Source organism: Apiospora kogelbergensis (assembly GCF_038363985.1).
Source record: "Apiospora kogelbergensis strain CBS 113332 chromosome Unknown utg000001l_segment0_segment0, whole genome shotgun sequence".
NCBI lineage: Eukaryota > Fungi > Ascomycota > Sordariomycetes > Amphisphaeriales > Apiosporaceae > Apiospora > Apiospora kogelbergensis.
In genome coordinates, this window is record NW_027117418.1 from 2,631,812 (window position 1) to 2,646,808 (window position 14,997).

General features: G+C 55.2%; 5 protein-coding genes across 5 annotated transcripts; 3 read left to right on the forward strand and 2 right to left on the reverse strand.

Moving 5' to 3' along the window:
• Window positions 1–185: 185 nt before the first annotated feature.
• On the reverse strand, window positions 186–1,487 carry PG998_000831 (NADH:flavin oxidoreductase/NADH oxidase; the record flags this gene model as incomplete). The annotated part of the gene is made up of 1 exon (XM_066867649.1): window positions 186–1,487. One exon carries the CDS (start codon window positions 1,485–1,487, stop codon window positions 186–188), a length of 1,302 nt encoding a protein of 433 aa, XP_066736064.1.
• A 1,582-nt stretch (window positions 1,488–3,069) lies between these two features.
• Window positions 3,070–4,153, forward strand: PG998_000832 (uncharacterized protein; the record flags this gene model as incomplete). Its single annotated transcript, XM_066867650.1, has 2 exons — window positions 3,070–3,131; window positions 3,217–4,153. The coding sequence occupies 2 exons, from the start codon at window positions 3,070–3,072 to the stop codon at window positions 4,151–4,153; spliced, it is 999 nt and encodes a 332-aa protein (XP_066736065.1).
• Window positions 4,154–5,773: 1,620 nt separating this feature from the next.
• PG998_000833 (uncharacterized protein) lies at window positions 5,774–7,288 on the reverse strand (the record flags this gene model as incomplete). The annotated part of the gene is made up of 1 exon (XM_066867651.1): window positions 5,774–7,288. One exon carries the CDS (start codon window positions 7,286–7,288, stop codon window positions 5,774–5,776), a length of 1,515 nt encoding a protein of 504 aa, XP_066736066.1.
• A 3,645-nt stretch (window positions 7,289–10,933) lies between these two features.
• On the forward strand, window positions 10,934–12,333 carry PG998_000834 (uncharacterized protein; the record flags this gene model as incomplete). The annotated part of the gene is made up of 2 exons (XM_066867652.1): window positions 10,934–11,249; window positions 11,309–12,333. The coding sequence occupies 2 exons, from the start codon at window positions 10,934–10,936 to the stop codon at window positions 12,331–12,333; spliced, it is 1,341 nt and encodes a 446-aa protein (XP_066736067.1).
• Window positions 12,334–12,788: 455 nt separating this feature from the next.
• PG998_000835 (retrograde regulation protein) lies at window positions 12,789–14,776 on the forward strand (the record flags this gene model as incomplete). The annotated part of the gene is made up of 3 exons (XM_066867653.1): window positions 12,789–12,895; window positions 12,981–14,534; window positions 14,587–14,776. The coding sequence occupies 3 exons, from the start codon at window positions 12,789–12,791 to the stop codon at window positions 14,774–14,776; spliced, it is 1,851 nt and encodes a 616-aa protein (XP_066736068.1).
• Between the last annotated feature and the right edge of the window lie 221 nt (window positions 14,777–14,997).

The following is a 14,997-nucleotide window of genomic DNA, read 5'->3' on the forward strand; positions in this document are numbered from 1 at the left end:
GCTTGCGATAACGGACGAGCCAACCCAAATCAGATGCTACACATATATTCCACTTCAAACTCTTTCTTCGGTTGCCATCTTACGGTAGCTTCCGCATGTATGTGAATTAAAGTGAAGGCAGAAAACTCATTGCGTGTCATCGTGTCTCGTAAAACCCATTCGCCAGTGCTACGTACCCCCTACATCTAGTGACGGTGTGTCCTCCAGTTGGAGCGAGCATATTGGTTGGGCCACTTGACCTCGACGCCAAGCTCAAAGGCGACCTTGAGAGGAAACTCGGGCTCCCTGAGGAGCTGTCGCGCCATGAGCACCACATCGGCCTGTGTCTTCTCCCCAGCCTCCTGCTCTACCTCGATGGCACCACACTCAGGCGGCTTGTTTCCGTTGTCAGCCGGCCTCTCCTGCACGATGGACCGCGCCATCTCCGCATTGGTGATGAACCCAACAGCGCCAATAAGCAGCTTCAGGCCGGCCTTCTGGACCTCTTCCCTCACCTGCCCCGCAATGTCGACCTGGTAGTACGTCGAGATTTGGATCTTCTGCTGCGAGTTGTTGCCGCCCGAGCTGACGTCCAAGAGGTCGATGCCGGCGTCGGGGAGCAGCTTGGCCAGCCGCAGACTGTCTGAGACGGTCCAACTCGGCTCACCGGCCCACTCCATCCACTCGGTCGATGAGATGCGCAGCCACAGCGGCATGCCCTTGGGGATTACCTCGCGCACAGCCTTGATGACCTCGAACAGCAGCCGGGTCCGGTTCTCGAAGCTGCCGCCATACTCGTCGGTCCGCTTGTTGCTGAGGGGCGACATGAAAGAGGTGAACAGGTAGCCATGCGCCCCGTGGATTTCGATCATGTCGAAGCCGGCCATGACGGCGCGGGCGGCGGCGTCCCGGAATGCCTGGACGAGGTCCCTGATGTCATTCAGGGTCATGGCCTTGGGGCGGGGGAAGGTTTCGGAGAAGGGAATGGCCGAGGGCGCCCAGACATCGTCGGGCCAGCCGCCTTCCTCGGCAGGCGAGACGGCGCTGCCGGTGCCGGTGTGGGTAGCAATCCAGGGGGCGACGGTGCTGGCTTTGCGGCCGGCATGGGCCAGCTGGATGCCGATTTTCTGGCCCTGGCTGTGAGCAAAGGTCACGGTGCGCTTCAGGGGTTCGATCTGGCTGTCCTTCCAGAGCCCCGAGTCCTGGGGCGTGATGCGGCCGTTGGCGGTGACGGCGGTGGCCTCGACGATGGTCAGGGCGTTGCCGCGCAGGACGAACTGGGACAGGTGGGCGAAGTGCCAGTCGGTGTGGTGGCCGTCCTCGGCGCTGTACTGGCACATGGGCGAGACGACGAAGCGGTTCTGCAGCGTCATGTCGCGCATGGCCAGCGGCTGGAACAGGGTCGGGGCAGTGTCCGGGTGCAGGGCGGTGCCCACGGGAGGGTCCTGCCTCGGGGTGAAGTACGGCACGCCCGGCGCCGGGACATTGGCAGTGGAAGACGGGGCCATTTCGGTCCCACGATGCTGGAGCCGTTTATGGAAACAAGTTTAGCTTGCTGGTCGAGACAGCCCGCGGTCCAAGAGCCAGGCTTGGCATGCGTTGGCGAGATGAGCTGAGGATCGATGCCACGGTGCAATCCCCGGGCGGGCAGGGATGGTTTAGAGGTGAGGTGGGGTTTGTTTGGTTTGAGAAGCGGCAGCGACAGGGGACCGGCAGGGGACTGGCAGGGGACAGGAAACAGGAAACAGCAAATTAGGGAAGGGAAGGGAAGGGACGTGCCACCTTTTGCTAGCGGTGCTTTCTTTGGCCTCGAGTCCTCTCGCAATCTAAAGCATTATATACATATATATATACCCGTCCGTTGGAGGGCAGATTGGTGACTGAGTAATGAGCCCTGCATGACGTGCACATCCCCCTCAGGTTGCATGGAGCGCAGACACGAGGCACGAGGTGCGAGGCTTGCGCGGAAAGGCGGCTCTCCCTAGTGCTGGTGTGGTAGCATCGCTAGCATTTGGCAGCACTCGGCACTCGTAGCTTGGTGCTTGGTCATCGACGATAAGAGCTTGACGACATGCCTAATGCGCGTCCTGTAGGAGGAGCCGGTTTCAGCCTGAGACTCCCACTTACCTCATCGATGATTCCAAGTATATGAGATTGGGGAAAGCGGTCGTGTCCTGGTTTGTGGTGTGCCGTTCCCGGCCAGAGGACGGAAGCGGGCTGGATTGCCAAACACGATCTTCTCTCGTCTGGTCCAACTTCCAGCCTTTGGACTCGACCCCAGACGTGGCCAACGTGGGACGTGGGGCTCTGCTATCGTAAGCACACGCCATATGTTTCCATGTTTCCACCAGGGGCTCTCTACATCGCATGCGCTCTATCTGAAATCCACCAACGCCCATTAGTACCCGTCGCTGTTCATCTCGTTTCTGCGCCTGCTTCTTCTCGTGGCTTGTTCCCCCGGCCCGACACAACACTCGCAGGGTCTTGGACCGTTTGCGTAGCATCGCCAACCCACACCCACACTGCACAAGTAGACAAGTACTCGTCCTCATCATCCGTACCCACCCACACGGGTAACCTTGGGTGCTTAGATCCCATCCCATGTGTCGGGAGTGGGTGTGAGTGGGTGTGAGTGGGTGTGCTAAGTAAAGTGCGTCCCTAACCTCCGAAGCCTCCAGTCCTTTCGCGAGAGAGAGCTGAGACATTGCCTGGAGAAACGCCAGACGGGATGGAGTCCCCTCGAGCTTAATATGTTTCCACTCTTGAGCTTTAAGCTCTTCTAGAAAACCTCCTCTCTCCCGTCTGCTATCCGCCGTGCGTATCCTGTTTGCTTTTGTTTGCTCTCTACCAACGACCGTCCTGTGTGTGTGTGTGTGCGCGCGTGTGTGTGTTTGTGTGTATAGAGCATCGTCGTCGACCCAAGTGGCAGGTTTTCCGCTTCAACAAGAGTTTAGCTGGCCTGACATTGTTCTTCGTCGACCGTAATCTCCCCTTCGCTTCTTCCCTCTCTATTTGGCCCGCCGACTGGTTCGTCCTTGGTTCGATAATATCTTGTTATATCAAGTCATAACGACAGCAACAACGTCCATAATGGCACCGCTGAGCTCGGCTCTCAAGCGAGCCACGCGGGCCTCGGGCTTTCAACTATCTACGTAAGTTTCTGAACCGGCTTGTTTTCTCTCTCTCTCTCTCGTAATATATGATCGGCATCTTACTAATTGTGCTTCTCACCTACAGTATTCTCACTTCGGAAAACGTGCAAGTGATCGTGGGCGAGGAAGGCCGCGAGTTCACCATCGCCCGGGAACTCCTGGCCTCGTGCTCGCCCTACTTCCGCGACCGTCTGGACGCCACGGCCGTGCTGAAGCAGCAGAACGCCCAGTTCAACATCCTCTGGCTGGAGGACCAGGACCCGGAAATGTTTGAGCTTTTCACCTACTGGCTCCACCAGCGCCATAACCGCAGCATCGACGCCAGGAAGGACTTCCGGGCCATCCTCGACGACTCGGTCCGCAACGACTACGCCGAGGAGCTTCAGTGGGACCTGATCAATCTGCACCTGTTCGCCGCCAACGTCATCGAGGTACCAGCGCTGCAGGACGACGCCATGGACGCCGTCCAGGACCTACACCTGATGTGCAACTGGGACATCAGCTCTCAGCTGGTGCGCCACGTGTACGTGGACTGCGACGCCGACGCCAGCTGCCGGCTACGCAAGTGGATTGTGGCCATGACAGCCTGGACCCTCGGCGGTGGCTTTGAGCGCCCGGGGACGGCGCAGCAGATGCACGATCTCTTCGAGGGCTGCCCAGACTTCTGGCGGGACTACGTCGCTCACATCTCCAAGATCTCCAAGAGCCGCGTCCGGATCGCCACCAAGAATCCCCAGCTGCGCCTGCCCTCCAACAACCTGCGCAACGAGGAACGCCAGTTTGGGTTCCGCCAGTGCTCCTTCCACACCCACCGCTCCATCGTCAAGCAAGGACGCTGCCCCCACGTCAAGGCACAGCTGCTGCAGCGGGAACAGCAGCGGCAGAGGCCGGCCGCGCTGGCCCTCCGATCGCCCGTATCGGACGCGGACAGCAGCGAGTCCGAGTTCGAGTCCACCTACGGCATCCGCGACAAGCTGTCGCCGCGGTCCACCATATTCGAACTATACTTGGGTATGCCTTGAGATGGCAACCCCCTCTCCAACCTTTTTTCAACATCACAACCATTCTTTTCTCATTTTTCTTTTGTTCTCTTTCTTCTGCCATGGATCGAAGAAGAATTTTACCTCATTGCTGAGCAGTGCAGCCGCGAGCGAGTGAGCGAACGCTGCTAGTCCAGCTGAGGATAATAATCCAATTACGACGGCCAACGTTTTTTATGATATTTCTTTTTTTGAGGAGCTTGCATGCACTTCAGAATCCATGCATCTCTTTTTTATATACTGTACTTTACCCGGAATAAACAGATGGACAGGGGGGTTGGAGTTTCATCTGTTTTCTTCGCGCCACTACGGCCAAATAAACACAAACACGGCAATTGCCACGACACCAAACGGCTTCTTCGCGTCGAGAACGCAAAATTGGGGGACTGTAGAGCAAGGAGAGCCTATGGTGGTGCTGGAGGAAGGGGGACAACAGATGATGAGAGAGAGCACGCACAGAAGACCCAGAACACATCTGAGGGTATGCGCCGTATATATGGCAGGGTCACATACTACGTTGTCAAGAACTACCACGATACCCGCCCGCACGAGGGCTTCCATTGGGTTGAATCTATCAAACCGCACAATAGTGGAAAAAGATAAATATAGAAATACAGAGTCAATCTCGCAGAACCTCCTCGCATTGAATCATTGTTGTGTGAAGATGACAACAGCGATGAAATTGCAATATCAATTTGACAATGGCACTGTTTGTAGTCATTGGAGGTCAATAGAATTCGATTCTAATTACCGTCTCTTTGCTATTTCTTCATCAAATCATTGGAGATTTTTCTTCTGCTGCGTTAATATCCTGAAAAGAAAAATCGACGCCAAGTATCCAACTGGATAGACAAAAACCCGATTTACGGGACTGGCATGATATAACGTGACTGTTGATCCGTATCATAGAAGACACCATCCGTCATTCATTCAAATCGTATCATATCCTCATTATCGTGAAAAGAGGCGCCCATTCGTAGGTAAGCAGGCAAGCACTTGGAACGGCTTCGCCTACCCTGGGACAACCTCGAAACCATGAAACATCTTCTTCAATCTGTCCTGTCCCCTGAGAAAAGTAATGCGTATCCGTTATTCGTAACTTTCCCATCAGTCGCGTTATTGCCCAACGTGTATGGGCTCTCGCGGCTGTGGAGCAGTAGTCGGTGAGTGGTCGGGTCTATACAAAAGGAAATCGTTGTGCTAGCCCAAGATTGGCTGTCGTGGCTGGTTGTTTTGGTATTTTCTAACGAATGCTCATCACCATGGCGATTGAGACCGCCTAGGGATGTTGTTTCGACTTCGGAAATCCTTCAGTCGTTGGTCGATGTAAGCCAGTCTGGAGGCCAAACTGGACCGAGAAGGGGTGCTAGGGGGTTCGATTCCGACGGTTGCTGTACTGTAGCGAACCCTCGGCGTATTGCCGTCAAGTTGAAGCCGAGCGGCTGTCCCAGCCTGTTGGGGAAGGAATGGCTGGCGCCAAATGGAGAGCCCAACCGTGCGACTTGAGGCGCGGCCACCGGCACAGATAGACTGCTAGTAGATGAGCTGCTCTCAGCAGGAGCAAATGGGTCAGGCATTGCTGTTGATCTCGGGATGAACATACTATCGTTCTCCGCGGATGCTGTTGAGCTGAATTGGTTCTTGTTTCCAGCTCGGTTTTCGGGCTCCGTGGGGAGGGAACCCCCAGAGAGCGGCCGATAAGCTCGGTCGCCGCCGTGGCTGGTCGTCAAGTGGCTTGACCGACCTGCGCTTCTGCGTGCCAGATCTCGAGCGTGTCAGCCGCACTGGTGACTTCAACAGCTTTCGGGCCCCGATGGTATGCCTCCGCGCCTCCGCATTACCGGCAAGCGGCGTAGACGAGCTTGGGCCATAGCTGTGAGCGAAAAATGGCGAACCGAGTCGACGTCGGTTATCCGCGACCTGCTCCGAGGCAACTTCCGCGGAGGCAGCAACTGGAGTTGACATACTCTCCGGCTCGGGCAGGGAGCAAGTGAGCTGCGCTAGAGGACCATGCGGTTGCATAGTCTCCGAGGTACTCAGTGTTAGGGACATGGCCATATCCTGAGCAGAGAAAACTGCCGGCGAACGAGCAGGGGTATGTTTCCTGTTCCGGCGACGATGCGCCGCGACTTGGAAAGGTGTAGGACTGCGAGACGTATACATTGCTGATCCAGGCTGCAAATTCGCCTTCAGCCTGCATAACTCGCGCAGCTGGGCCTTCGTCGCTGCGCATGTGTGCGGCCATTGAATAAATGGCTTGCTAGATTCTGCGGTGGGTGTGCTGTCTCGGTTCACTGGAAGCACCGCGTTGGAGCCTTTCCAACTCCTCTTTGCTTCCCGAGCTACACGGTTGCAGACACCTTCGGGGGGGATACGGCTCTTCCCCAAGCGAAAAGGGGTTACCCGCGGGTCTTGCAGATATAGCATATACGTAGACCACAGGTGAGCGCTCATGGCCTTGGTCCATGGGGCGCGCCTAGGCTTTCTAGAGCGCGTCGCAGGTGCAGCTGGTACGGCGCTATCCGAATCATCACATTCGGGACCGCTGGCGTTAGGGCATCGACAATCGTCGTCATCAGAAGCTTGGGAAAACCGGCTATAGAGAGATGACGCGCTGGTTTGGGTGGAGAAGGCCGTTGACGGGCGGCTGGACTCGTATTCCGGACTTGATTCAGCATCAGAGCCGCTCCAACACGACTCGACTGACCAGTCCGGATACTCGCTCGCTGAAAGAGTCGGCGCAACGTCTCCAGATGGTGTTTTGGGTGGCGAAAATGCGCGCGCGCGAAGTTGCTCGAACAGTCCCATATTATTGTGTTCAATCAGATCTGCTTCAGACACACCATCAACCATGTCCGCATCGGTGTTCATGTATGCTGGCTCCTCCACACTCGGTATTGGCACATCAGCGGCTGCGACCGAAGCCAAGAAATGTTGGGTCGGCGCAGTTAATTGAGTTGTGATGTTGCGCCGCTTGAGCTTCAATCTCGGTCGTGGGGGTGATGGTGGCATTGCGTCCAGGGGCGCAGAAGGTTCCGGAGTCCTGGGATCGCGTTCGCTGGCGGGTAGGCGGAACCCCCTGGGGAGAGTCGCCGCGCCGCATTGTAGAGGCAACATGATAAATGGCAAGTTCAGGTTTGGAGAGCACTGCGACACATGTATAGCGCTTGTTGCGACAAGCAGGCGGAATCCCACGATGTTGTTTGTTGGCTAGTTTTTTCCTTGTCGCTTCGACCAGGGCAGTCCGTCTCAAGGTGAATGCTTAGATGGTCGACGCGTCTCTAATGTTTTTGACGCAAAAGGTTGGTTGGAAGCTGGGGGCGGCGCGCAAGTTTGTCGCAATCTGGAACTCAGTCGGTGGCCATGCAACGTGTGTCGATCGTTCCTGGGTTGTCTTGCGTGGTGCCGGGCTGTTATTGTGGTAGAGAATTAGACTTTGGCGGAAAGAAAATCGAGGCGATTTGTCATGGTAGCGTCGCGAAGATTGTATATGTAGTTATATAGAAGAGGCACAAGGAATCCCGTGCTCGTCGGGTTCGAATCGTGAGGATAGACAAATGGAGTAAAGACGACAATTCCTCTCCCCGTCGGATCGATGGCGACAACAATCCGTCCCGTCAAGAAGACGAACTGTAGGGGGAAGCATACAGGACCGAGTGAATGTATCGTATCGTGCAGGGCAGGTGAAGCAATTAGGAAGCAGAAGACGAGCGGCGGGAAGCAGGCGGGATAGGATGTAATGTAGGTAACGAGCGAGCGGAACTGCAACGAAAGAAGGTAGGTGACAGTGGAGGTGGATCAAAGACTGGGGGCAGGGGGGAGAGACGGTACCTAACAAGCTCGAGGTCACAGGCACCGCCGAATCAATCGAATCAGTTGGCAGCAAGTTACTGATCCAGAAAAGAAAAGACAGGGGAAAAAAGAAAATAAAACCCGTAGGTAGGCATGTACATGCCTACATATGTGCAATACCCGGGCGCTCTAGACGGGTACTTGGGTAGGGTAGAGCGCTGGATGTTGTTGGATGTACCTCCCCTCGCTGCCCCTCGTTCTTCATGCATGCACGTCTGTACTCTGTCCGTCGGGCTACACCCTTTTCGGTCTTGGGAGAGGACTGCGATTGGGGAATGCGGTAAGCAAGCGACCAAGCAAGGACGGGAAAGGCCCTGAACCGCCACGCCTTGACGCCAAGTGAGCCCAACACGGTGCCTGTGAGCGGTGCAGCCAGTGATAGTTCTGGAGGGCTTAGGGGGCCCAGCAGCCAGACGGACAAGCTTGACCTCGACTACCTAGGCCGTCCACTGTACCCACTGTAGTAACTCTGAAGTTGAGCGGTCAGCCTAGGGCGAGCCAAAGCGCCGACACTTATGGGGGCCCTGAGCAGAACCCTGGGGCCTATGCCATCGACGCAGCAGGCAATCAAGAAACAGCCAACAGCGTGGGGGAAGCCGACGAGCATTACGCGCCCCGGTGGACTGGCCATACCCGGTCGCACTTTGGAACCGCTCAGTGAGTCGGATTCTGGGAGGGGTTGAGTTGGAGATTAATGTCTATGGATATGATGTACGTATGGATGTATGTAGGTAATTGCATTGTAGTCCGTGTTGCGAGACTTGCGACTCCATTACCATCAGAGCCAACTGCACCCGCGGTTGTTCATGGATGCAGACGCTGCTGATAGGTGCAGACAGGTGCAGAGGTACCAAACAGCTCGCCCTCGGGTTCTGCTCGGGGGAGACGTTCAACGCTGCCGCTTGGCTTGAGCCTAAGGAAAAGGCGCCACTGCAAGTCTCTGTGACCACTGCAACCCTGCCCATGCAGTCCGGTTGCAGGGCGTGGCCAACGACGATGGACACAGCAGAGAAGAGGATTGCATTGCATTAGGTAGGCATACATACATTGGACCTGCGGACCGCGGGGTTGAACGACTGAACTGATAGGAACGCATTCGACCACGAATAAGGACAGTCTAAACACGCGTCTGGCATGTACAAGTCGGAGGCGCAAAACCACTGGACGCGATGCGCCGTCATCCCATACGAACGACCAGCAATCGGACGACTCGAAGACGAAGAGGTGGACCAAATGCCTAATGCCTAGCAGCCAGTCGAGTACCGGCCTGGCGGCCGTGGCATTTTCGCGACAACTCTATGGTCAAGTGCATGGCGACCGATGAGAACAATGGCAAAAATGGCAATGGATGGATCAGCCAGATGCAGATACCCTGTAAAGTGAACAAGACGCACTGTGCCTCCTTGCCCTCGGTTCGTCGCTCAACTCAATACGGATAGCTCGTGGCGCAGACTCGGATCCCCAGATGCCAGAGACCATTTGGGCGTATCAAACAACACGACGGCGATCTGGAAGTACGTACTGCACCAAATAGAGTCGTTCGTTACGTCTCTCTGCGCACTGACGGGAGAACGACATGGAGGGCATGCCTTGATGCATGTGCGGTGAGACAGATGGCCAGAGAGCCTGGAAGTCTAAGTAGTGTGTGCATGTCTGGAGTGCGGTAGTGCGATGTAATGCAATCCGCGGGCACTATCAAAAGAGGGTGGCTGGGAAGAGCAGGTGGCAGGTCGTCGTTACATATATCATGCACACAGTACACAGTACGACTTCAGATATGTAAATGTAAGTACATACATACATATAACGATGCGATCGGATCAATATGTGCGTGCCCGGCCTGGATTGATTGATTTGATGGCTCATCACACACACACACACACACAAGGTTTAAGGATATGTCTGCAAGAAGAAGGATCATCCCAGAGACGAAATAGACTTATCTGTCGTCTCATCCAGCCTCGTTGATTCGCAACGGCGGTTATCCGTCGTCCCGAGAGTATTTCGGATGCCATCCATCCATTGTCGAAGCTCGGTTGAAGCACTGGAAGCCAAAGTGAAAGTGATGGAACAGAACGAAAGCTGGGTGTGATACGGGTTGGAAACCTACCAATCAGCGCGCACCCAGAGACATCGCGAAACAGACGCGTCTACTACGCGCTACGAACATCATCCCACTTGTCCAACGGGGGTTGAAGCAACCTATGAACGGTGGGCAAATCCCCTGCTTACTTTGGTTGTCTATCATATTCTGGTTCGCTCCAGCACACGTGCATATATCCGTTTGACGCTGTGAAGCAGAGGGCTCCTTTCGGGAGCCCCCCAGCATCCTCCAATCACATGGCTCAAGTCTTTCAACTATTGCCAAACTATCTCCCAACGATCATACCCAATCTGCATACGATTCCAAGTCGCATACTGGTGCCACGGCTCGACACATCTAACATAACCACGGTTGAATGCCCAGATGCACCTACACTTCAGGAGACCATTAGCCTACGTTGCGAGTGCATCATGGTACGAGCTCTGGGTTGAGCTCACTGCCAACAAGCGATTTATACAAAGAAACCAGGTTTTCGAAGTTGGCCTCGTGGCTATCTGAATGCATATAACAGGTTCTGGATAGAAGTGTCTCCCTCAACGCCGTAAAGACAAGAGGTGCAACACGCATCAATACCAACACCCGCCAATGAACTCCTAGAAGATGTAGTCATTGGGCATTCCTCGGGGGCATGGAAGTGGCAGTGTGTATTGCTCAACTGAAACACACTGGCTCATATTCATCTTGGTATCTTCATCCCTTGGAAGCTTGTGGCTTACGTACTTAAGAGCCGAGCAAGCCGGTCCTGCCACGTCCATAGACACTTTCACTTACTCGATGCTATTCTTGATCTTGCCACCTGCATCACCATGCTTGATTCGTCAAGGGCGTCAACATCCCTCAAGCTTGTACTGTCACTACTCGTTTTTGGCTGTTCTCTGTATTACTTTGGGTTTCTGGAGTTATCAGCGGGCATCGGAGACGAGGATGAAAAGAGCCTCTTTGTGGACAGTTTTCTCGAGAGCGAGGCAGATGGCGATTTTGACGGCGAGCCGATTGCTTCTTTGTGTTCGGCAAAGAATTGGACTGAGGGGATGGTTTTCAACTGTGATGCCCCGTCGGGTGGCATAGGCGTAGTCCGAAACGTTCACCTGAATTGCATCCGATTTGCCATTGAAGCCGGTGGTCAGTCCGCTGGAAAAACAACGCTGGGCTTTTGCTGAGACTGACCGTCACACGTTTAGCGGAACTGATCATACCCGAGATTGTGCGTCGCGATTCTACAGACATTGGCAAAATCGTCACAGACCCCAAGGGGCCTCAACGGGGTGCAGCGGCCGACTATTTTTACGACATGGGGCACCTGAGCTGGGCTCTTTCCGCCTTCTGTCCGCAGATGAAGGTGTACTGGTCTATAGACGAACTATTCGGCACGCCCATGGCTAGCCCCATACCATACAGACTGGACGACCTCGGCCTCAGCCGGGTGGATCGCACGGTTATAGCGCAGCCTGAGAGTTGGGCCTTGAAGTTCAGCGAGTACTTGGACGGCAAATCAAACCCGAGGACACGTCTCTACCCCTTCCTGGTCAACGTCGCCCCGACGCAGTACGTATGGCCCACCTCGTACGACAGTCCTGCTTTCGTACGAAACTTTGGGCGCATCCTCCGGTTTCGAAAAGACGTTCGGGAAGTTGCTGCTTCGGCTCTCTTCTCCCTTCGGAAAAGGCTGGATGAGTCCCGTGGTGGCCGGGGCGAGGAAGACACAGACAGCACCCCCGGCTTCGTCGGCGTACACTTACTTGGACAGGAGGGTTTTGCAGATACTAACTTCGCTCCCTATGAGGAGACAGCGGCACACATTTTGCGATACATGGTGCAGCTGAAATACTCCTGGGCGTATCTCGCTCCCAGTGCAACAGCAGAGCACGTCACATCGTTCACGGAACGGGCCCTTGGTGCCAACATCACCGTCATCACTAAAAGTGACCTGCTCGATCAGAGTAAGCTCGGGTATCTCTCAGGCTTGACTTGGGACCAGCAAACCCTGATAGACCATGAGCTACTAGTCAGGGCTGGTCGAATGGTCGGCGTCAGTGACAGCAGCTTTGCCTGGGACATTGCCATGAGGAGAGCTGCGGCCGGCGGCAGGGTGGGAAGCCAAGCCGCCTCCTCGCAGGACGGCCAAGTTCGGTGGCAAGATGCAAGGTCTACCATTGTAGGGCAGCCGGGTGACTATGAAAACATGGAGACGGCAACCTGGCCGTGAATTGATTTCGCATTTGGAGATATGTTCCTCTAGCTATTGTTAGTGCAGATGTTCTCGTTGCGTGTGTAAGCTCTTGGCTCTTGGACACATGCATGTATGTTGCAGTCCTGTCCAATCAAATCGCTTACACGCAGATGGATTGACAGGGCTTAGCTGCTCCAATCAACATTTGCACTATCGTCCTCTAGTGCCCCCCCCGCCTGATTGAACTGCGGTGGAATCCATGCGGATGGAGACTCAGGCGCCGATGACATGCTTCGCATCCACACATGCATGGCATGAGTCTGCAAGTCTGCAATTATGCCCTTATCATAGGAACGTGAGCCGATTTTTGTCACCGTTGTCTGTCCATCTATCGCCTGCTCCGACAGAGTACGCCATAGCAGAACAAACAGAATAACAAACCAAAAAAACACACAAACAGACCCGCGGAGAGCTAGCTATCCCTACTCGACATGGCGGCCCTGACAGAAGCCGTAACTTTGGCCAATTTCGCGGCTAAGATGCCTAAATGGACTCCCGACCTCCCCAGCCACCTTTACGCATTAGTTGACATGGGAAGGTTCGTGATATCGTTTACCTGCTGTGTCATTGCCAGCAGTGCTCATCTCTTGGCGGCAGACGGTGGCTGACTAACTCGTGCGTAGCAATGGCATTCGCTTCTCGATATCGGATCTTTCGCCGCCACAGACTCGCCTACTGAAGTGTCTGTACAAGGAGCGCGCCGCCATCTCGCTCTTCGACGCTCTCAGTACATCGCCATCCTCGGCGCCATTGAACTTTCCCGCCGAGACTATCACTCTTGTGTCGGAAACCCTAGCCCGCTTTAAAACTATTGCAGACAGCTATGGGGTGCCATTGGGTCACACCACCGTCTTCGCGACAGAGGCGATGCGCAAAGCCGAGAATGCGGCGTCCATGCTGGAAGCTGTCTATTCTACATCCGGACTTGGTGTTTGTGTCCTGGCGCCAGAAGTCGAGACCTTGTTCGGCTCTGTCGGGGCACGAAGTGGCTTCGCGGAAGTGGACGGGCTCTTTCTTGACCTTGGTGGAGGCTCAGTCCAGATGACGTACTTGAACTCAGCCATGGACGACTACGAGGTGGCCGCCGCACAGGCTGGGCTGAGCCTCCCATTCGGCGCCGCGAAGCTAATCAAGATCATCCAGTCCGGTGAAGTCAAGCAACAGGAAGCCGCGCGATCCGATCTGAACATAGGCATGCAAAAAGCCTTCGCAGATCTGCAGAGCAAGTTCCCGACCCTCAAGGCAGCAAGCTCGGGCTCTGAAGGCATAGATGTCTATCTCTGTGGTGGTGGATTTCGTGGCTATGGCAGTATGCTGATGCATAATGATACAATCCAGCCTTATCCCATACCCGCTGTGGGCGCATACACGGTAAGCGACTCTGGCCGGCTACACTTTCCGCGCCAAGCCCCTTTCATGGACCTGTGGGACCGTGTCCTCAAGGACAGAGTTACTAACCTAGAGGATGTCAAGGTTCCTGGCTCCTTCTTCAAGGATACTAAGAGGATGCGTAAGGTCAACGCGGAGTACGAAGGCAAAATCTTTGGCATGTCGAATAGACGACGAGAGCAGTTCCCTGCCATTGCCACAGTTGTGGAAGCGCTAGTCAGCACCGTGCCAGACATACGCAGCGTCACTTTCTGCAGCGGTGGAAACAGAGAAGGCGCCTTGCTCATGAAACTACCGAGACAGATACGGGAGACCAGGCCTCTGTCACTTCTTCGACAGCCAGGGGATACCACCAGTGACGCCACATTGGTTTCTGTGATCGAAACTTTGAAGTCCGCGGCACCTCCCGGCTTCGACGCACGTGATATCTACACGGTCTTCACGCTAGATTTAGGGCCGTTGTTTGTTGAGGCGATCTGGGCGCGTCTTGGGCAGACTGATAGTGCGAATGCTGCCCATGAGCTACATCGCGCCATAACCCGGGACCCTGGTGTTCCTGGGTTTACGCATCTCGCACGTGCAACACTTGCCCTGACCTTGTGCGCCAGATGGGCGTCAGACTTGGGACCCGTAGATCGGCAGCTGCTTTCGAGTCTTCGTCAGTTGGCATTTGCTGCATCGCCGGAGGTGGTGTTCTGGGCGGAGTATTTCGGTGCAGTCGCCGCTGTATTGACCACGCTCTGTCCAACCGAGCCGAGGAGCCCCCAGGAACTTGGCAACATTGTCAGGTGAGCATATTGAGCCTGATCATGAGTTTCGACTAACCATCACATGCTTCAGGTTCCAAGCGGTCACCGCACAGGGGAAGAAGAAGGATCGTATTGAGCTAACTATCCTGGTTTCCGCTAACGCCTCTCGTGGGATCGAATTCGCGAGCCTCCAAAGCCTTTTCAAAAACATTGGGAAACAGAAGAAAAACCCATACACGGTGAACCGAAAGGTCGAGCCGGTCATTGTCCAGACGTCGTAGTTCGATGCGAGGTACGGCAGGTCTGGCGGTGACCCAAAGGAGCAACCACGTCCCTGAGTTGGACACCAATCAAGACGCAGGTGGGAGGAGCTGCCTATGCTGCCTATACTTGGGGACGGTCAGGCTCACCCGCATGGCCACTGAGGAGAAGTCAGGCCATTGGAACCCAAGCTAGGGTGCCAAGTGGTGCAGACACGCGAGCTTCGGGCAACAACAGCTGT